Here is a 24,252-nt window from a genome sequence, read left to right on the forward strand (position 1 = left end):
CAATTATCCACGTCAATTATCTTCTTGATGCTTGTGTCAAGTGAAATAAACCATTGTTATGCCTTTAACATAGAAGTAAAAGCAATCAGGGGCAACAGTTTTCAATGAGACCCAACATACTTCAATTTAAATTTCCATTTTGAGATCCCAGTCTGTAGATGATAGCTTTTTACAGGAATTACAGCATTATGATCAGCATGGGTGACAGTCAACAAACATATTTTAAGTTCCTAAGGCACTTAAGATACAGTAAAAATCCAACAAAAAGGGTTCCTGCCACCAGGAAGCTTATCATTTGGCAGGCATTTTATTACCTGCCTATTAAAGTATTTCAGGAAATACCTGAAACAGTGTGCTTTCCTCTAAATCAATGATAAGTAAATAGTTAGCTGTAAGATATGGGATCCATAGGTGAACACCAAGATGTTCCTTGTAACCCTGTCTGAATGTCTTGATGTGCTGATGTGTTAGCTTGGCTAGAATTTGATTATTAGAAAATTCGATGGAGATTACTCTCATAAGAAAAATTACCAGATATACAACACAAAATATACATCTAAAACAGGCTGCTGATACTTGAGATAAATTAAATCAACAAGTGTTTCTTGTCCACCTACTGTTTTTACCCTGACTTTTGCAAGTTAAAATATTCTTTGCACACTCTCCTCTGACTCAGTTACATGTTATCATTAGCATAGGGATATTAAAGGCATAAATTAAACACAAGGATATCTCCCACTGCTTTTTATTTTTGATAATCGACAATTTCTTTTAACTCAAAACCCTCCCCTCATGGTAAACCAGTCTTGCCATATTCTTCACAGTTTGATAAACTCTGATCTTCCCACCTTTTTCTAGATAATTCCTACCTTAAGATTTATACAGGGATTACCTACTTCATATCTAAATTAAGTTTGGGTTGCTTCTATACTTTCTTCAGCACATTTTATATCCTAACACCTCCGTATCATCCCATGTTTATCTGTTTAAGTGTGTTTCCTCTCTTACAGCACTCAGTCCTCCGGATCTACTGGGGATAAGGCTGCCCTAGGACAGGGCACTCCATAAACATCCAAGGCATAAATGGACACTTCGAAAAGTGAATCTCATTTGAGAAATGCCATCATTCATCGTGATTGAATATATTTATGAATATATGGGAATATAATAAAATAGAATCAGTTTCTATAAGCTTCATTTAATGTCTATCTAGAATTTATTCAAGCAAATCTATATATATGTATAAACACTAGGAAGAATTAAAAACTGATGGTAGAGTAATGCTGTCAGAAATGGTCCTCTCGTAGCCATTTAATTAACCTTTAATAATCTTAACTATATACATATAATTCTGGAGACACAACTCTATGACTTTATATAAATCACTTAAAATTTCATTACAAGTCTTGTCATCTGCTGATTGATGATAATTTGTATTTATTTAATATTTCGTTAAAATATTATGTAAGTTATTCAGGGGAAAGTATTAAGTTCCAAGGCATTAGATAATGTAAATACATGTTAATAGCCATACGGCCTAAGGGTATCCTAGTGACTTTAATCTCATCAAGTGTAGTGATAAATTGCATGGCAATAGAGAAATTATTAACGTTTTGGGGAGGGTATTTGAGTAAGCAAGAAGGAAATTAAAAGGATACTACATTAGATGATATCTTTGCATTATTAAACTGTCCAGGGCAGGGGTGAGGGTTCAGATAATATAAAACAGGAATACAAGCAAAATGTTTATTATTGCTATGATAATATGTTCAAATATGGCTAAAGGCAATACAAAATTATATATATAAAATTTAATTTATCATCTATGAAATTTATCATATATATATATATATATATATATATATATATATATATACACACACACACATATATTTAGGTGGCAAAGTTCCTGAGATGGCATAGGGCATCTTATTATTATTTTATATTTAGTATAAAATAACCAAGTCATCAACAGTGTGATCTGTCATAAGAGCCCTGTGACAGATCAGATGGTCAAGTTACAATGAGCTTCTTCACTATGTGATTATTTTGCTGAATGGACTTTATGAGAAATAGATAATATATCTCTGTGTTGCAGATATTTTACCTAAGCCAGACGATCCCTTCTATAAAAATATGACCCTCTGATTGATAATGTTTCAAGTATTCTTGTTTTACACATTCTTGTGCAAAGGTAATGAATAAGAATATCAAACTGAGCTTTGTAAAGTAGACCACAACTGAAAAAATATATCAAAACACTTTTCTTACATGATTTTAATATCTATCAATGCATTGTTCTTCTCTAAGTGTAATTTGTTCCTGATTGCAGAGAAAATTAGCTCAAAACTATACCTAATAAAAGGCAAGGTTAAACAAGTGGCAAAAAAGAAAATGTTTCAAATATTAAACCAGTAAAAGATAATATCTCAAACATGTTTTTATGAGCAATAATAAAAAATGAAGTATGCATAAAGTATTTGAAATCAGATGTAACTCCTGAATTTTTTGGTTAGAATAATTTAAAAATATAATCCTAATACTTTCAGAAATATTTCAAAAAAGACAACAAAACAAAGGCCACGATCTCCCAAAATATATAATCTATATATTGCTACAAGATTTATAAGCTTAGAAATTGTCTTTATGAAATAGTAAGCACAGCGGACTCTTATTCTTTAGAATGAATATGCTGAACATATATGTTTCTTGGGTCATAGTTAACAAATTAACACACATTCTCTTTTTAAAATATTTGTATGTGGCTAAGGCAAATATGATTGAATTGACACAAAGCCTGACCTGTTCAAGATGAAAAAGCACATTTGCTATATCCAATACTCTTTCTACCGTCTTCTCTGGATCTGAGGTATCATCAGTTCTGTTTGGTAAGTCTTTGTAAAGAGCCATTTGCCATCTAATAGCAGGATCCTCCAACTGCAGAAAAAAGGAAAAGGTTACAATGGGAAGATAGGAATCTAAAAGACAAGGTTACAATCTAAAGATGGGAAGAGTCCACCCACCATTATTTATTGGGCTTTACAGTGTTTACTAGTTAAGACAGGACGCACAGCTGCAGTTATATAGGACGAACAGGTCTGGAGATCTAATGTACAGCATGGTGATTACAGTTAATAATGTTGCAATTCATACTGGAAATTTGCTGAGAGTAGATTCCAGGAGCTCTTAGCACATACATGCAAAAGGTAACTATGCGAGGAGACAGATATGCTAATTTGTTTGACTACACTAATCATGTCACTATCTTTATGTATATAGAAACATCCTGCTGGACACCTTAACTATATACAATTATTACAAATTAAAAATACTAAGAGAGAAAGACAGATAAAGTCCTGGTCATCATGAAATTTATCATCTAGGAGAGAAGATAGACATTAAACAAATATTTATAATTGTGATAAGGGCTACTAAAACAAAATATAAAATACCGTGAGATTTATCATACTCTTTGGTGGTTGGGTAGATTTCCCTTAACACAAGACGTTGTAACTAGGGCTTAAGGATGAGTGGGAAACTGGAAAACAAAATTGGTGAGGCTACACTTGCTCTTTCTCCTCCACATTCACAGTCTAATTGTAGAAAGATTTCTGTGTTTACTTTTATGGGCAAGGATATAGGATAGCATTTACCTATAAATATTTGGACTCTACAACAGAGCTTAATTTCACTGAGACAAAGATATTAAATTATATAAATCAATAGAGGTTTTTAAAATCATAAAGGAGTCTACACGTTTTACTTTTCAATACCATCAAATTTCCTTGGTGAAAAATGTATATGAAATCTTCATGTTTTTAGAAACATTATTATAAGTCATAGAAATTGACAAAAGCAAGCAACTTAATGGGGGTAGAACATATTGGTTCAAAGAAATAATATAGAATAAGCATGTTATTAAAAACGGACAAGGCAGCCGGGCATGGTGGCTCACACCTGTAATCCCCAGCACTTTGGGAGGCCGAGGCGGGTGGATTACTGGAGGTCAGGAGTTTGAGATCAGCCTGGCCGACGTGGTGAAACCTCTTCTTGATTAAAAATACAAAAAATTAGCTGGGCATGGTGGTGCACGCCTATAATCACAGCTACTCGGGAGGCTGAGGCAGGAGAATCGCTTGAACCCAAGGAGGTGGAGGTTGCAGTGAACCGAGACTGCACCACTGCCCTGCAGCCTGGGTGACCAAATGAAACTCCAACTCAAAAAATAACAAACAGACAAACAAACAAACAAACAACGAACAAAGCAATCCCCTTGTATTTTCTTCCACTTTAGAATCTCCATTAGAAATGGGAGACTGAATGTTATGAAGCAGAAATAAATAGATGACATCTAAAACTTCACAACTCCCAGACTGAGAGTGCATAGTTCAAAATGTCAAAAATAACTTTCATCTACAAGCAAACATAGACAGATAGAGCTTTGTATATAAATGACTTGTAAAGACTACTTATCCTTCGATAAAATAAAATGTTTTCATCTGTACACTTTTGAAGTCTGAGGACTATGTTTGATACTTACAGGTTTTAATCTGTACTCTTAGTTCTATTTAATGCATAAACATAATTAATAAAGTAGAATCTTTATTCTAACATAAAATTACTCCTCTGGCCTCAGGATGAACAGCCCTACAATTTCAAGACAATGCATTCAAGAAGTTAGTAATAAAAAAAATCATTTTTTGAAAATCTGTGTATCTCAGTATGTCTGCCTAACCCCTAGTGTAAGAGAGTGTAGAATAAAATGACAAGATGAATATTTACTCATTACCTCTTTTCAGGTCTTATTCATTTGGAGGTGAAATATTGACTATCAATGTTTCCTGTTTTACTCTCTTCCTTCTTCCTTTCTCCCTAATATGTCATCTAAACTGTCCAAAGTATTCTTACAAGTGACCTTTAGAATACAATGGACAAACCTCTTTCTGCTTATAATCATAACCACCTTTATTTGACCATTTCTTGAGATTGGCCCAGACTCCTCTTAAGAGGTACTGAGCACTCTCTGTTTTTAACTCAGTAATCGTTGAACTAGATAATGGTGCTGTAGGTGTGGTCCATGGTCCCCTGGGGATCCCCAGCACCTTTCATGGGGTACCTGATCTTCTCAAATACCCATGTACGTAAAAACATTTAGTGTCTCTCCCTAAAGGGGAAAAATGTTTGCAGTGTCGACTCTTCTTCTGAAGTTCCAATAGAGGCTTTATAAACTTTTTAAAAAATGTTCAAATTCTTCTGGCCTTCTGAAAAGAGATTATACTCTAATAGTAATTAATCTCTTACTCTAAAAGAATTGTTAGGAAACAACTGAGTATGCATCAAATTTCACATGAAATTTGCTCTAAGTAAATACTTGTGCATTGTGAATGTGATAAAGGCATATCTCACCTTTATATTATTCTTTAAAGTGCTAATTTAAAAAGAATATGGTTTGGATCTTTGGAAAAAGACATTTTAATGCCCAGAAAGCCATGTATTATATTGTTGTTGCTACTTTTTGACATTCGCATATTTTCATAATTAAAAAAAATTCCTCAGAAGGGACACCAGAATCGAAGACAACAGGCTGAGTGAAAATACTAGCTTGACTTTTAAAACTGCATCACGGGTTTTATAAACTAATGAATAACTTATTCAATGGTATAAAAGAATTTCCAAATAATAGTAAATGGTCACTGGATTGCCAAAACTACTTCTAACAATTCTTTTACCCACCATTAAAAAGTAGGTGTTGTGTCGATTTCCAACTCTTCTCCTTAGGTAAACTCATTGATTCCTGTTGCTGCAAATCTCGATATGGCCTATTGATACAGTTTGGATCTGTGTCCCTGCCCAAATCTTATGCTGAAATGTAATCCTCAGTGTTGGAGATGGAGTCTGATGGGAGCTGAGTTGATCACGGGGCAAAATTTTCATGAGTGGTTTAGCAGCATCCCCTGGGTGCTGTCCTCGAGATTCTCGTGAGATCTGGTTAAGTGTGTGGCACCTCCCTCCTCACTGCTCTTGTTCCTGCTCCTGCCAGGTGAGATATCTGCCTCTCCTTCACCATCTGCCATGATTGTAAGCTTCCTGGAGCCTCCCCAAAAGCAGATGCCCGTGTTACACTTTCCGTACAGCCTGCAGAACTGTGAATCAATTAAACCTCTTTTCTTCCTAAATTACCCAGTCTCAGATTATATAGCAATGCAAGAATGGCCTAATTCACCTATAGACTAACGACTCTTAAAAATATATATTTAATTATCGATCGCTCCATGTAAATTTTTTGTTTTTTGAGACAGAATTTCCCTTTGTCACCTAGGCTGGAGTGCAGTGGCATGGTCTTGGTTCACTGCAACCTCCATTTCCCAGGCTCAAGCCATCCTCCCACCTCAGCCACCCAAGTAGCTGGGACTACAGTTGTGTACCACCACCCAGCTAATTTTTGTACTTTCTGTAGAGACGGGGTTTTGCCATGTTGCCCAGGCTCAAACTCTTGGGCTCAAGTGATCTGCCTGCCTCAGCCTCCCAAAGTGTTGGGATTACAGGTGTGAGCCACTGTGCCTAGCCAACATTTTCTTATAGACACCTGTCTCTATGTCCAAAAGACTCTAAAACTCATCAAAAGAATACATCCAATCTGTATTTCAACTGATGATATATGTTTTTTTCCAAAATTTGACAATCTCTGGTAATTTTCTTTAAAAACATATCATTATTATCTTTAGAATTTTTAATACAAAAGGCTTTGCAAGTAGGATAATGACTAATTAAAATATGTCCATTACTTTAATGCTTAAAGTAACATTATTTATAGTACTATTTTAAAGAGAGATTAACTAATGTATAGATAGTAAATGTGGCTTGAGAATAAAACTTGGCTTACCTTGCCTTGTAAATGAATATTGCTGCGGATTATATCTCGTACTTCATCCTCAGTATCTTTCTGTCAAGAAATATATGTTACCTAAAAGGAGTCTTATATTGCATCAACTGTCACAAGTCAATAGAAACAATCCAAACCTTTTGTGAAATAGTATACATCTGAGAAACATCTTTATAAAATTACATGCCACAAATTCGGGGCATTCTCATTCAAATAATTTCTTGGTACTGCTGTAGCCTGAAGCAAGGTAATGACCTGCTTTACCTCCACAGTAAGGACATTAAAATTCAATGGAATCAAGTTTCCAATTCATAAGAAGAAGGGGGGGCATAGCACGTTTCCTTGGGCTGAAATAGAAGTATATCTCCCGTATTCTTCCAAATCTCCACAAAGTCATTTTAGCCCTTAATAACATCCTTCATGCAAGGGAAATGCAACTGAGAATCAAACTCTGTGGGGAGCCAAATTCACATTCCCACGCATTGGCAAAGCCTGCAGACAGGGAAGTAGGTGGCATGGCAAAGACCTGACCACTGAAGATCCTGTTATGGGTAGCTTCTTGTTCTTACCAGATCAGTGAAGCGCTGTAAATGGCTTTTCATAGTTAATGGTTAGCACAGGACAGACTGCGGAGGCCGCATCAATTGAAGACAAAAACAATTATTGTGTGGACTTTTGACCCCTGGCATGTATAAAAGCACTAAATAAACCAGAGCTTGGGTCGCTTCCCTATCAGGGGACCGTCCCTCCTAATCCCGCTTCTCTGTGTCTTTCTTTCATCATTCTCCTCACTACTTCTCGGTGCATCCCTGAATAACCCCTGCGGCAGGACCGCTAGAAAACTCTAGACAACTGCCAGTAGAGCTGCGTGATGCAGCCCGCTCCCACAGCTTCCCCTCAATTCACTCATTTTAGAATGTCAAACGCTGCATGTACAGTGACGAGCTTCAGTGATTCAACATGGAATGGAGAATATGTCCTCCAATTTACGTAAATATAAAATAGAAATTCCAATGTGCAAAATACTGCATCCTCATTTGCATAGCCATGAAGAACAGAAACTCAGAGGACATTGTAAAATCTTGAGAACTTAAATCTTGCAGAGGAGCTTGAGTCTTGCAGAGGAAAATAGCAGCTAATTTAAAAGTCAACACCTTATCTACCCACAGTTGGCACAATATATTATGCTTCTAACATTGAAAAACCACCCTTCATAAATTTGAATATACTTCTCATCACAAACTTTATATAGAAGTTTATATGAAATCCATTTTTTTTCACTACCAGAGATTGGTTTGTGTCTTTTCTATTTGGTTCTTGAATGTGTCCCGGAGGTGATTAACATAACTTAGAAATAAAAACATCCTCAAAAAAAAAAAGCAGTCTTTATGTTTGAGTCTTGGGCCTGTCTAGAAAACCTGCTTAATAAAACATGTAATGCAAATGAAATATTGACATAGGGCAGTGAGACAAAGGAATCAAACATGGAGAGTCTGGAGGTCAGATGATCATTACCACTGGGATGAAAAGGAGACTTACCAGGCTAAATCGATTTTTGGCCAGGGCAATGAGCTCCTGGTCCCCAGGGGCACAGATGTTCAACCCAATGGGCAGTAACCGCTTCAGAGCTGCTACAATCAGAGAGGTCTGCATGGAATACCGATCTCCTTTGCGCTTCATTTTCTTCCTTTCCTGATCAGAAACAGCTGCCTATGGAACAAAGAGAAGTGCTGGAATCTGAACCTGCTTTCCTCACATGTAGAACCACTGTGACCTTTCTCTAACTTGTCACTTCGTCTTCCTCATTTTCTGCTGCTCCCTAGTTTTGAAAATCCTCCTGTTTTGAGAATAATTTTTCTCTTCCCTTCTTAGCACCTTTTGCTAATTTTAAGTCCTACCCTCAGATTCCTAGGTCATTATAATTCATTGGTATGCATTCCTATGTAATTTTTAGAAGAAAAATGAAAATTGTAATTTTAGGGAAGCAGATAAATATATAAGAAATTCTATAGTAATTTCAGATATTGTGTGCTTTCTAATTTTCAATGCTTAAGAAATATAAGAATAAAGGGCTTATTTTTGTTTTGACAAATGCTTGCTTTGAAATATATATACATGTATATGGTGTGTGTGTGTGTGTGTGTGTGTGTGTGTGGTCTAATATATCAGAACAATTATAAAATGCATTTTCCTTTTATACAGTCTGCAAACTTGTCTTCCTAGAGCCTCAGTCCCTGTCTAGTAGAAATAGAAGTAATATACTCATTGGAGTTTCATAAATATTCAGGACTATCTGGATAACCAGTTTACAATTGAATACTGCCACGTTACTCAAGGGCTCGCTTGTCATGTGTTTGAGGCTTATGCTAGTAACACAGGGTCACCCTAAACGACGGAGTCTAATTTTCACTGTGTAATGAGGATTCTATAAGAGGGCATGTTCTAATGCCAAAATTAAAATAATTGTCCCACATCCACTTATTTGTGCATGTTGAATATTTTGTAGCAGTAATTCAAACGTAGAACATAGTTTCATGATAATGAAAAATATTTTAATATTTATAAATATAAATACATTGTAACAGTCTTGGGCTATTGAGAGAAAAACATAATATAATTTAATATACAAATGATCTGTTTTACTTAACAGAAGGTAAAATATATCATAGCATGAGGTTGAAAGACATTTTTAGGATAGTAAAAGTCGTGAAACAAGTGAGTCACCATGTAGCAATGGTAGCTTGTATATTACATTATAAAATATATAATTATGTAATAATTATACTACATATTGATGTCTTATATTAAACCTATAATCTTCTGAACCATAGCAGTAAGAATCATACTTCTGTTCCAAAAAGATGTGCTTATTGCATGAATCCCATTTTTAAATGTACCAACTTGTAAGAGATTATTCTCAGTAAGTTTATTAGAAAAAACATGATGAATAATTTGTACTGTTATATTGATTCATTCATTAAAAAATGGATCATTTAAAATGGGCTCTTTGTTCAAAGGACAACATTACTAAAATGATAAAAAAATAACTACCCAAATGAAGAACCACTATCCTAAAAATTAAGCAAATTGATACAAATTATACAAACATACTTCTATCCAATACCGGTAATTTAGTTTCAGCAAAGCAACATCCCCAATATAGTCTAAATTTTATTGGTTTGGAGTTTTCCTAGTCTAAATTTATTGGTGTTAGAGTTTTCATTGATTTTAACCTGTAAAGTTCTTTTGGTTTTATGGTCATATAGGCAGAAAGAGCTTATATCTGGTTTAATATTTATAAATATTTGTGAGCTTATAATAAAAATAATCAACACTAAATGCATCTACAAATTGCTCAATTTTGAGTAACACTAGGCAAATGAATTCCTACTTACACACAAACAATAATTTTGTTTTCCACCCCAGAAGAAATCTATAACTGGAAAGAGCAGTAAATATTTGAACATTTATGGGTGATATCACTGTTCATATGAGGAAATTAAATCTATAAGCAATAAAATGTCCTCCTGTACACATACATTGGGTATTTTTTGTTCATTTGTTTAGTGCCTATTTCCTCCCCAAACTATGCAGCTCCTTTGGGGCAGCTGCCAAACCTGTTTTGTCCTTCCTCTGTATTCAAAGCTACGCACTGTGCCTTGCTCATAGGAGCAGCTCAATAATTTAAACAGAGCCGCTAAAGCTAATGAATTTGCATACTTTTTCATTTTCAATCTGTGCATTTGGATCAGATATAAAGATGTAGTAACATGGCCCATATGTGGGCATATTTAAGAAGGGAAGTGGGATAACCTGAGCCCTTTCTTAAATCAATCACCTGAGGCTTTTTTTTTTTTTTTTTTTTTTTTTTTAGATGGAGTCTTGCTCTGTCGCCAGGCTGGAGTGCAGTGGTGTGATCTCGGCTCACTGCAGTCTCCGCCTCCTGGGTTCAAGCAATTCTCTGCCTCCGCCTCCTGAGTAGCTGGGATTACAGGCACCCACCACCACGCCCAGCTAATTTTTTTTTTTGTATTTTTAGTAGAGATGGGGTTTCACCATCTTGGCCAGGCTGGTCTTGAACTCCTGACCTCGTGATCCATCTGCCTCAGCCTCCCAAAGTGCTGGGATTACACGCGTGAGCCACCGCGCCCGGCCACCTGAGCCCTTTCTTCAATCAATCAATCAACCTCTGCTTCTGCCTCCTCTCTATCTCTGTCTCTCACACACCCACAAACATACAAATATGATTGTAACAATTTCACAGAAAATAGCCTTAAATTTAATAGTGGACCAGTAAAATGGCAAGAAAGACGTCAAACAGACTCTTCTTCAAAGATACTGTTAGACGAGTAAAAACAGTGCTATGGCTGCATAAAATGGGGTATCAGCAGGCTCCTCCACCCTCTCTCCTTATGACTCATCTAGAAAAGACTCATTTTTCAATATCTATTCAAATCCTCACTTACCTCTGACATCTTTGACTATCCTATCAGTTTCTTTCTCTCATATGTTTTCTAAGTACTTATTAACTATATGATTGTTAGATATTCAGTTGTATTTTAACTTTATCATTTTGTTACTACAATTCACATCTGTTAAAATTTGTTGCATGCCTATAATCTGTGAGGCACAATACACACATTATTCTGATTTTACAAGCCTCCATCAAGGTAAGCAGCATGACAAACATTTTGCTGCTATGAACAGTGAGGTTTAAGATGAGTGAGGGGATTATGAAGTGGCAGAGTTAGCACTTCAGGTTGATCTGCCTCTGAAAGCCAAGCTCTTTCCTTTACCACATTACGAACGGGAAGCACAGTTTTAATCGGTTGTATTTATCACATGACCTATCTGTGGGAACTTACAAAAAATTTTCTAATATTCCTACAATGAAATAGCCTACCAAAAAAAAACCCATAAAAAGATACTTTTTTTGTATTTTAGATATAGTAATTATAAAAATGAGCCTAGCTTTAAATGTCCAAGTCCTGTGATTACATTTCAACAGGAAATGAAATCTTAAGAAAAAAATAGAGTACAATTGTATAATGCAACAGGCAAAACCCACCTTTCTCGCACCCACAAATAAAACACAGAGAACCTGTAATAAATGCTATCTACCTATCTATCTAACTATATATATTTTTTGAGATGGATTTTCGTTCTTGTTGCCTAGGCTGGAGTGCAATCCAAGTACTTTGGGAGGCCGAGGCCGGCAGATCACGAGATCAGGAGTTCGAGACCAGCCTGGCTAATATGGTGAAACCCTGTCTCTACTAAAAATACAAAAATTAACTGGGCATGGTGGCATGTGCCTGTAGTCCCAGCTACTTGGGAGGCTGAGGCAGGAGAATCGCTTGAACCCAGGAGGCAGAGGTTGCAGTGAGCCAAGATCGCACCACTGCACTCCAGCCTGGGCAACAAAGCAAGGCTCCGTCTCAAAAAAAACAAAACAAAACAAACAAAAACAAAAAAATAATTTTTTAGTTTGAGAAAATTTGTGGGTCAGAAATGTTAAAATTGAGAGGTTCTTATCTATTACTTCCCTTTTTTCTTCTTGCAAATAAGAGTAAATTGTGTTACAATTAGTCATCTTTATGCATGTCTCACTCTAGGTTCTATGACATGTAGTGCTTTGAGAGTATCTTTGAGAAACACTGGACTCAACTGATGGGAAAAGGGTGTCTGTATAGGAATACACAGACTTCTGGCATTAGCTTCTAGTTCATGTGCTGTCGGGTCAAACATAGGGCGCTCAAAACTCTTAAACAAGACTAGGCCTACCAAGCAGTACCATTCTACTTCCCTCGTGACAGATCACAGAGCAGGCCTGAGGATCCGGTGACTTCTGGAGGTCGGTGGAGTGGGTGTACCCAAGCTACTCTGTTGCCAGAATTCATTGAGTCAATAGAGGCTAATTTCCTCTGCCTGAGTAGCACTCACTTTTGGATCTTTGGCCATTTGGCAGCCAAATGTTACCACATGTAATACATTTATTTCTCATTCAGCAGGAATTAAATATATAAAGCCCCTTTAAAATGCTTTAAATGGAAGCTCCTCCTCTCCCCAATAAGAGTGACAGAGAAAACAAAAATCTGGAAAGATACTTCCCACTTCATGTGTGAGAACCTGGAATTCGTCCATGTGGCTTTTAAATAATGCAGCGAATTTATTTTGAGGTCTGTTTATTTGGTACACATAAGCACACAAATATTCACACTTGATGGATACATAGTGTTGACGTGTTAAACATACATTATACTGACTGATAATTTTGTGAGTGGTGTGTGTGTGTGTGTGTGTGTGTGTGAAGCATGTCTTTATTCTGTTGCTCTGACATCTTGGAGATGTGCTGATCCTGGGGAGACAGCCGTCCCTCCCATGGTTAGCCAAGTCCTAGAGAAGGAAATGTCTTCCTTGGTCTGGGGAGCTTGCTTTTCATATACAAATCAACTAACCCAGAGCCCACACTGACCCCCACCTCCCCTATCAGGCTCTTATACTCTGGGCTACTAACCATTGCTCTAATCACTCTGTGACTTAGGTACTAGGCAAACAAGGACAGGCCCTATGATGTGGAGCCCCTGAAAATTATTCAAATTAGCCAATCAGAAACCTGGTTGCCCTGCCTTGTCCATTCCTTCCAGTGGAGACCAGGAGGCAAGCTCTCGCCCACGTCTTCTCCTTGCTCTCTCTGCCTCCTGACCGACCCTGACCCCTCCCCGGGTCCCTGCCTGGCATGGCATGCCTCCTGTTTCCAGGGATCTGTCAGTAGAAATGTCTTCCTTCATGACAGTCATTTCCTGTCTGCATGTCTTACCACGCCTGATTCAAACAAATTCCGGTAACCTTAAAACAGCTTGCTTGTTTTAACCAATTTATAACATTACTAAATCTATCAGATTCCAGTTACAAATCTTTGAAAATCTAAAAAAAAAATGTCAATTCATGAAAGTCACATTCAGATATTTTCTAGAACAGTGAAACAGTTTATAGTAATACCTTTGACATCTTTGACTTGGTATCAGTAATAAGGAAAGACATATTGTTGATTTCATTCTGCACAACGAAGTTCTGCTCTTCTCTTTTGAAATTCTGAGAAGTTGCAAAGGAAATTTCAGTTAAAACCACTTAGAGAAGTCTTTGTAATTAGAGGTTACACAGAACCTGCAAGTTTTTACAGAGATAAGTATTAATTTGATATATAAGAATTATCAAAAAAGGATACAAGTATTTCTTGAGTATCTAATGAGAGTGCTTGGCTAGGAGCAACAATGCTGGGAACTAGATATGAATATGCACATTGCAAAGATGGGAAAACTAAGGTTCAGAAAATTTAATTGCAAGATCACAAGTTTACCAAGGAGTAGAATGAATATTCAAACCCCTGTTTAGCTGGTGAAAGGCATATACTGATTCCTGAGATTTACATAGACTTTTTAAGGACACATGGAACTATGATGTCACTTTCTATTCTGTCATATATTTTATCTATTTTTAAAATACCATATCATTATTTATTCCCTTTTAATTTGGGAACATAAAAAGACTGGCAAAATCAATTTACCTTTAAATATTTGGGGAAAAACATAACACATTAGCCAATTTATGTTTATATTAATATATGCTCATGAGATTCAGAAGTACATATTTAGATATTTTTCCTTATTCTTAAAAGTATGATTAGACATTCATCTGAAAACCTACTGATTATGATAAATACTCTTGTTCCAAACTTTAATCTTGTACCTAAATCTAAAGACACTTCTTCGGCATTTTAATGATTGAGAAAGCTGAAGATTTTCAGTTCTTCGAAGAAAAATATGCAGTTTTTAGTAATTTTTTCCTGGGCTCCCCTATTTTCCCATGAGGCATTCTAGGTGAAGTAATCCAACAGGGAAAACAAGAGGCAAAAAGCAAAAATTCATCTTTGTTCTTTGGCAGCTCAAAATGGACTGACTTCTTCTGGAATTCATTTATTTATTCATTCATTCATATATGTATTTAGAGACAGGGTCTGGCTCTGTCACCCAGGCTGGGATGCAGCTGTGCAATGACAGGGCACTGCAGCCTCAAACTCCTGAGCTCAAGCAATGCTCCCACCTGTCACTGGGCATGCATATCTATCTATCTATCTATCATCTATCTATCTATCTATCTACATATCTAATCTATTTATCTTTTTAGAGTGGATTTTGAATTTTCCTTGAGAATACCTTGGATGATCTATTGCATCCTCCAAACATGAGTTACACAGGATAAATAAATTTGTATCTTCACAAAGATGCATGTTAAGCAGCCATTATTTCATATATCCTTTCTGAGTGATTATGTTTTTAATGTATGTTTTTATATAAAGTTTGCTATTAAGTTTGACAGACTCCTCAGATTTAGGCAATAAATAATATTTATCATCCCAAATATTAAATATGAATACTTTATTTAAAAAATATTATGTGTTCAAAGTAATTTGATTTGTACAACAGTCTGATTAAGTAAACTGGTAAGATATCTCAGATGATAAAACTGAGGTTGAAATTTTTATTTTGTTTGTCTCTCATTTACAGAGTGGCATAGAATTATAATTGATACAAAAATTCTAAACTTTTAAAATAATTCAGGATAATCATCAATGCTCATTTACCTATATTCTGCTAGTTACTGAAAATAAATGATAGAATACTATATGATTATTATGATTAAAATCTTTTCCAGATTTAAAAATACATAGTTCCATTTGCAATATACAAAATAGTGAAAATTCACCAAATATGTACTTCAGAAATTCTATCAACAGGATTGTCAGCAGAAAGAAGCTTTATTTTAAAAGCCAACAGATTCTAAAATGTGTGCCAAACTAAATTCCTATAGGTGTAAAGTGTGAAGATAAAACAAATTTATGGAAGCAGTACCTTTACAAGTAAAATGAGTGTGTGTTATTGTTGGAAATCGCTAGTCTATTTAAGCATGTCTCAAACTGAGAACTGCAAATTAAGAGAACAAAATGCCAAGAGATAGGGAAAGCTAGACAGTAAAAATAGTACATCTTTATGTAATGTCAATATTAGTCTAAACTTCAGGGGCAAATTTAAAATATGTTTATGGAGTACAATTAAAAATCTCTGTGATTTTTTTAAAGGATAAATTGCAAAACTCAAAAGAGGGTTTATATTCCCTCAAACTCCTCAGGGAAACCTATTCTCTCTCCTCAACTGTTATATGAAACCTAGGAGGCAAGTAGGCAGGTGCCTACAAACAGTAGGCGCCATCTGTCAATATTTTCACACTCACATGGGACTTCGACCAGTAGATAAACACTTCAGCCACCATGCGGAAGAGCTGCTCTGCTTCTGGGTTAGGCTCCTTTAGCCACTTTGCCCTGGATCACATAAGAAATAAAGTGGTTTCTCAGCCACTCTTTAAAATTAATTAAAAAAAAAATCACCCTCCCAACGTTAAATGTACTGACCACAGAGCTCATGACGGTTTCAGCACAGAGTTGTAACATTTAAAAAAAATTGTAAACACCGTAACTGTCAAACTGTTAACTTTTATATGCAAAATCAGAATGAAATGGCCAACTTTGATTGCAAGGTGTTTTAATTTTAAGCCCAAAATTAACTTCCCTATAAACAATTAATTATAATTACCAACAAGCTCATGGCCAAATAGTGAATGAAGTGATTCAACAAGGACATGTGAGCCAAGAAAGGTTATGACTGAATTGGGGAAATTACTAAATTACTTTTGACCATACCTGTTATAGTCCACAAATCTAATCAAGAGAGGGTAGAAGGCATAGAGATCTCTGGCCAGTGTGGTGAACTCATCTAGGATGAGGAGTTCAGCCTCTGACATGTCGCCCCTGGCCTCGGCCTTCAGGTGGTCTTCCTCAGACACCACCATAGCTGCCTTTTTCTTGAGTTTCTCCATTAATGGCAAGAAATGAGTTTTCAAGAGCTGAGGTTTCACTTTATTTATTATAGGCTGGGAAAACACTGTTTAAAGACAGACATTAGTATTCTGCTCTGTAAAACCATTCATTAAAATGATGACAGATTGTAATTATAATTGTAACATGATTAAAGCCTCCTTCTCCAGCACACCACTTCCTTAAGGGTACAGCTCATGCCTCAGCCATTTTTCTAGTCCAAGCTCTAATTGCATAGATGCTATTAAAAAAAATGTTTACTGAGTTGAATTCAATGATCTTCCTTGTTTTTAGAATAGATAGCTAATTTAGAATGGAAAAAAAGACTTTCACTCATTTTGGAAATCATTTTCACACATGAAATAAAATTCCAAATGGAAAAGTTTCCCCTAACCCTTAGAATAGGGACAAGCTCTGCTACATAATTACTATATGAGACTATATAGAGTTATCTCATTTTAACTATTCCCATCCTTGGCCCAGTGGAAGAGTTAGATTACATGGAACACTGCTCTCTTATTTAATAATAACCGTAGTTGTTAATAATAGTTCTAAACTTGATTGGGCCATTTTTAAAATGACTTTTTTCCCCCTGAAAGTAACATATAGGCATTGGGGAAGAGTATACAAGAGAAAAGTTAAAGTCAACCATAATCATCTACCCAAATTAATAAGTCATTGCTGCATTTCTTTGGAGTTTTCATCAGTAGATAAATTCATACACATATATATTATATATATAACATTCTGAATTCATTGTTTTAAAAACTCTCCATTTTGCCCTTCATAACATGAGTATTTCCAGGGCATAAAACATTGTTGAAACTTTAACATTTAAAGATGACATAGATGTGGTGGCTCACACCTGTAATCCCAGCACTTTGGGAGGCCGAGGTGGGTGGATCACCTGAGGTCAGGAGTTCGAGACCAGCCTGGCAAACATGGTGAAACCCTGTCTTTACTAAAAATAAAAAAGAAAATTAGCTGGACATGGTGGCGGGCGTCTGTAATCCCAGCTACCCAGGAGGCTGAGGCAGGAGAATTGCCTGAATCCGGGAGGCAGGGGTTGCAGTGAGCCAAGATCTCACCATTGCACTCTGGCCTGGGCGACAAGAGTGAAACTCTTAACTCAAAAACAAACAAACAAACAAAAAACAAAAGATGACATAATATTCTGGCATGTAGATGTATACAACTTATTTAGCCATATGCTAGTTATTGGGTACTTAGATTGCTTCTAACTTTTCAATATAAATAATTTAATAATTGTAGATATTAGACTACTTTTTTTGGTTTACTCTCCCCTCTCTATATATAACTTCTATATAACAGATGGCTAAAAGCAGATTGCTAAAAGTTGAATGTTTTATTTTTGTCTCTGGCTATAGAATCATTAGTTTTTACTGCTGTGTTTATTGATTAATCTTACAGAGATTGACAAGTCAGAAAATGTTTACTTAAAAGTAGTAACTATTTAACATATACCCAATGCCTGTTTTATCTACATTAAAAAAATAGCATGACAAATAATGATATTTTTGAGTAAAGAAAATATTAATACAAATTGTGATGGGAAAATTCTAGTTTATGTATTTAAAATTCTTTTGGAAATAAAACAAATTTCAGGGGTACAATGTCTTCTTCCAATTCTTACCCGCTAGCCTCTTCATCCAGGCTCCCTCATCAATCCCCAAGTTATTATATATGATTTTCAATATGTTCCCTAGAAGTGTGTTCATGTGCTCTGAGTTCAGGGCTGTGCAGCACATCTCGGCCCGTTCTGGATTGTTCTCAGGTCCATGCTCCCACCAACGAGACATGTAGCTGCAAAGCATGGGCAGTATGACTTCCATGACATGTGGCATTTGAGTGTAGCGAATGCCGGACTCAGCTAATTCCACGATTTCTTCCATGAGTTTCTCCAAAGACGGTATGTTTGGACAAACATCTTCCACATTAGTTGGCAAACTGAGAGCTGGAGAAGTACACATAAAAATGGATTCTATTCAAAGAAAGTACTGAGATGATATGGCAGATTCCCACAGGCAACTATTTCATTTTGGACTTCAAAACTTAGCAAGACCTGGCATGCCTTCAACTGGCTCCTTCTCCTGTTTTTCAAGGTAGCTATTTCAAAGCTTCTCTCTTTCCCCTAATTTCCTACTGTACCATCACTCCCAGAAAACAGCCATTCCTCCTACTTCACAGCAAACAATAGTATCAAATATTTCCTCCTCTAACTTTGCTGCTCTCATGACCTACAAGCCATTTGTGACTGGCTCCACACTAGCCTCCATTCCCCATTTCTGAGGAAGTTTTGAAGTCCCCCACTCACGGCGAATACCTGATGCCTTGCTCAGACCTGTATTTTCAGCCCTGTAATACCTCCTACCCAGCAGATACTCAAATCTTTCCTGGATTACTTAGCTGTCCAGGCACTCTCTGTCTGCAGGAACAAAGCTGCTTTCTACCGTGCAGCAAAATTGCACTTTTATACCTCATCTTTCCAGCCGTTCAGTGGCATTTCATATCCCTGACCAAATTCCCTTTTCCTAAAACTCCCTTCTTTCTTAATATCAATGTGCCCAGGCTTTCTGGCTCCCTCTGAATGTTGTCAGTGTCCTTACTGACTCTCCTCTCCTTGCTGAACTCTTTTTGTCGTTGTTGTTGAGACGGAGTCTCGCTCTGTCGCCAGGCTGGAGTGCAGTGGCGCAATCTTGGCTCACTGCAAACTCTGCCTCCCCCATTTCAAGCGATTCTCATGCCTCAGCCTCCTGAGTAGCCAGGTTTACAGGCATGCACCACCACGCCCGGCTAATTTTTGTATTTTTAGTAGAGACAGGGTTTCACCATGTTGGTCAGGCTGGTCTTGAACTCCTGACCTTGTGATCTACCCACGTCGGCCTCCCAAAGTGCTGGGATTACAGGCATGAGCCACATGCTCAGCCCTTGCTGAACTTTCAAATGCTGATTATCTTTAGGAATCTATCTTTGATTCTCTTTTTTTTGGTTTGCATGTTCATCTAGACAATTTTGGCCGTTCTTTCTGCTATAAGCTAGTATCTCTAAAGCCATGTTTCTTAAAAACTGTTCTGACTCATCCGGGATGTCTCAAGCACAACTAAAACACAATGGATCCAAATCTCAACTTCTCCTTCTCTCTCCAGCCTATCTTGAGCATGCCCTAACTTGGTGGGGACATTATCCAGTCAATCACCTAGGAGAGAAACCTGGGATTAGGTCTAGGCTGCGATACTCCCTCATCTGCCACACAAGATGACTCTACCTCTAGGAGCTCTCACAATCAACACACATACACGCTGTCCAAGGGGGCTGCTCAGTCACCTTGCTCTTGAATTACCATGTATTCTGATTGCTGACCTATATGTATCATATCTTCCTCATCTATCACAGGGCACATCACATAGAACACCAAACAATAACATTTAAGAACAAACAAGATTGGATATAGTAAACTGAAACAGCTCATTAAAAATCACTATTGGACAATATGATAAATATCAAGTTTTAGCTTCACATCTCAAAGCACTGCACATGTTTCTGTGTTACCTGCTCTTTCTCGTGAAGACTTTGTATTGTAGATGGAGTAAATATTATGTTTGTCCAGATGAGTTTCCAAAAATGCCACAGGAAAGGCACCAGCAAAGGCAGCTAGACATTCTCCTAATGCAGAACGTTGCCTGTGAGTGGAAAATGCTTATGTTTTAATGTCTTCCAAGTGAGTAACTAAAAAAGTCATATTACAGTTAGTAAGTTTGACCTAAAAGGAATGATAATATTGGTACTAATAAAATTAACTCCCAAATCCAATTTCTGTATTGCTAAACATCATATGCTTTCAATAGCAATATCCTCGCTATTTGAAAAAAAGCTAAATTATCTGTTAGCAAAAAATTATCTGTCAACTTATTTCCTCATATCTGATTGGACTAGTCTTTTTATTTCATTAATTCACTTTAAAATTCTGTTTCAATTAGTGATTCTCAGACTGATTCTAATAATTTGTGTTGGTATTCTGGAAATATCAATTTTTCTTTTGGGTGACTTATGTTAAAATATCTATATTTGTAGATATTTTAGAAAAAGTTCCGCTGTAACTTTTTCTAAATATCTATTTTTTTCAAAATATCTTTTCCTTACCTTTGAAATTGGTTTTTTGTTTTCCCCAATCACTTTATAATTGCAAAATTAATTGCACAAAAAAGACTTAAAAAACAAGCCACCAAAAACCAAAACATTATTTAAACCTAAAAAAATGACCTCGAATTTTGTCCAGATAAATACATAAGCAAAAACAACAATGACGAAAACAAAAGCAACAGCAATAAGAAGGAATTAGAGGGTTTGAAAAACCAGATATTAAAATAGTTTTAAAAATACTAACAATTCAGGCTATATGATATTGATTTAGTCATAAAAAATCAAATAATAGAACAAAATAGAAATTCTAAATGTAATCTAGTAAGTATATTACTTTACGTGATGGTTTTATTTTAAATCAGGGAATAAAATAAATAATAAATGATTACAAATGGTTGATGATTTTAAAAATTGAATTTGAATCCTACATAATACCCAAGGGGAATAAAATTCAGATACATTTCTAGTAAATTCCCTTCTTATCTCAGAGATGATCATTCCAGACATTCTCTACTTTCCTCGAGCTTTCCACACGTCTTTTCTCAGCCATCATCTGGCTTAGGACTCAAGGCATTCTTCACTGAGAAAACAGAAGCTACTAGACACAGACCTACCTGATATAGCTTCTACCTGTTTTCTGTTGCATAGAGAAAAGTTATAAGCTTCAAAAGTCGCCTTCTAAAAGACACATTCTCGACTACCTTGTTTTCTAAATTGTGTGATTATTCATAGGACAAACTATACCTTGCCACTATAATATTTATCACTTTGCTTGTTTGTTTTGGTTTGGTTTCCTCCACCAGATATAAAACCTATGAGAGTAGAGAAGTATCTTATTTCTGTATCCTAGTATCTGGCATTTAATAAATATTTAGGACATAAACAATAGGATTATAAAGTTAAATATAAGGAACTGGAAGCATGAAAAGTCTAGGAGAATAAATGTTTGAAATTCTAACTGCTAAATGTGTAATCTAAACTTATCAGAATCATAAAACTAAGGGGAAGAAACATACATGAAATAATTGATAGATTGATCATGTCAAAATTATATAAAATTTGATTATATAAAAATTCAACATTACCATGTCATAAAATGCTATCTGTATATAATTTTTATATATTTTATATATTTATATATGTTTTATATATAAGCACTATATATATAAAGGTAAAAAATGCTAAAACTCACGAAAACAGGAGAAATAGGCAAGAGGTTAATCATTTTAATAAACAAAAGCATTATTACAAATCAGCATGACAACACATTAATAGAAAAATAGATGCAAGATGAGAAAAGGCAATTCATAAAGTAAAGAAACACAAATGGCAAGGTAAACATGAGAAAAATAGCAAGTAGATGGTAATCAGGAAAGTGCATTTGAAAATATAAATAGGGATCCTATATTTTAACTATCACATGCACAAGTACTACAAAGAAAAAAAAAGATAATCTGAGTAAGGAACAAATGAGGAAATTAGCATTCACTTCTAAAACTTGAGAATGTAAATGGAGTCGATTTTCTGAAAACATAGTGAAATGAGTACCGTAATCCTGTAATATAGGCATACCCTTTAACCTATAATTCCAAATTCTGAGAATACAGCTAAGGGAAATAAGCATAAAAATACAATGGAATCTATGAACATAGATCTGGCATTATATATATTAGTGAAAAACAGAAAACAGCCAACATGTCAAAAATAAAGTCACATTTCAATAAATTATTATACTTTCTTAATATAGGTCATAAGCATAAAAATAATATGAAAATTGAGTTTACTTAAAATGAAGGTAAAAAATGTAAAATGTTCAGAGTAAACCCAGTTATGTTTTTCCATTGATCTAATTTGCTATTTTTATGTACAACTGTCATCCTATTTTAATTATTGTAGCTTTATAGGTTTTAATATTTGGTAGGCCAAATGAGTACCTGTTCATTACTCTTTTATTCCTCTGCAAATTCTATTGGCTAGTCTCACGGGTTTATTCTTTGAAATAAACTTTTGAATGATTTTGTGAAAAGCAAATTTCTGTTTGAAATTGTATTGTAATTACAGATTAATTTGGGGAGAACTTATATGTATTCATAATTAAATCTTCTATCAGAATATGGTTTTATTTATTCTGGCCTTTTAAAAAAACTTCCCATTTTTCTTCTCTGGTTCACAGAAATTTCTTACTAAAGTTGCCAGTGATCTCTTTATTTTAAATTTACTGGGCATACCTTTTCTTATGTTACCTATTCATATCATTTAACACTGCAAACCACTCCATCCTGAAACTTGAGAACATGAGAAAATAAAACTAGGTTTAATAACTGCTCATATTCATGTTTACTTTGAATTTCTGATATATAATGAGAAATGATACTAGCAGATGCTTTCATAAGACTCAAACACTCTAAGTTGAAACTTCATATTAAGTATAGTCTTTACCATTAGTGCTTTACTTTCTTTGCAAACTCCATTGTCCTTTATTATATCAATTCTTATTTTGCTTAAAGATTGTCTAATTACTTCCAAGGAATTTCAAAGGTCAGTCGGGTTTAGCTTATAACTAGGAAACAGGTTATGAAATGAAGATTCTTGAAATAAATAGTTATGAAACTTGAAGCAGCAATTAATACAAAGTTAAACTTTAAAAATTCTTACCTCTCCACATAAATACTCTTGCTGGTTCCCAAAGCATATAAGCTAGTCAGAATTCTATAACAAGACACCTGGACATCTTCCACTAAGAAAAAAGAGAATCTCACTTGAAAGAAAAACCCACTTATTTATACATTGTCCTGAGAAAGCTTAAGCCATATACTATTCAGTTTAGGCTATATACTATTCATCCATAAAAAGAATGAAATCATGTCTTTTGCAGCAACATGGATGGAACTGGGGGTTGTTATCTTAAGTGAAACAAGCCAGGCACATAAAGTCAAATATCACATGTCTTCACTTATAAGTGGGTACTAGACCATGTGTACACATGGACATAGAGAGGAGAATAATAGACAAGACTCAGAAGGGTGAGGGGGCAGGAGCGGGTGGATGATGAGAAATTACTTAATGGGCACAACGTTCATTATTTGGGTGACGGATGTCCTAACAGCCCAGACAACTGTACTTGCAACCCATAAATTTATACAAATAAAAATAACTAAACAAAAGGCACATCTGCTTTTTTTTTGAGACAGAGTTGCTCTGTCACCCAGGCTGGAGTGCAGTGACAATACTGGCTCACTGCAACCTCCACCACCTGGGTTCAAGTGATTCTCTTGTC

General features: G+C 35.6%; 1 protein-coding gene across 6 annotated transcripts in view; it reads right to left on the bottom strand.

The window, feature by feature from the left end:
- RYR2 (ryanodine receptor 2) overlaps positions 1–24,252 on the bottom strand; it is a 787,631-nt gene that overhangs the window by 108,374 nt on the left and 655,005 nt on the right. For all 6 annotated transcript variants that reach the window (XM_030812625.1, XM_030812626.1, XM_030812624.1 and 3 more), the window contains 9 exons: positions 23,631–23,712; positions 20,385–20,515; positions 18,469–18,789; positions 16,641–16,881; positions 16,175–16,262; positions 13,886–13,978; positions 8,423–8,593; positions 6,884–6,943; positions 2,803–2,937 (listed from right to left, as the gene is read on the bottom strand). In XM_030812625.1, the coding sequence (XP_030668485.1) occupies positions 2,803–2,937; positions 6,884–6,943; positions 8,423–8,593; positions 13,886–13,978; positions 16,175–16,262; positions 16,641–16,881; positions 18,469–18,789; positions 20,385–20,515; positions 23,631–23,712 (1,322 nt within the window). The remainder of the gene's footprint in view (positions 1–2,802; positions 2,938–6,883; positions 6,944–8,422; positions 8,594–13,885; positions 13,979–16,174; positions 16,263–16,640; positions 16,882–18,468; positions 18,790–20,384; positions 20,516–23,630; positions 23,713–24,252) is intronic.

The sequence above is a fragment of the Nomascus leucogenys genome, chromosome 5 (assembly GCF_006542625.1).
Source record: "Nomascus leucogenys isolate Asia chromosome 5, Asia_NLE_v1, whole genome shotgun sequence".
NCBI classification, from domain to species: domain Eukaryota; kingdom Metazoa; phylum Chordata; class Mammalia; order Primates; family Hylobatidae; genus Nomascus; species Nomascus leucogenys.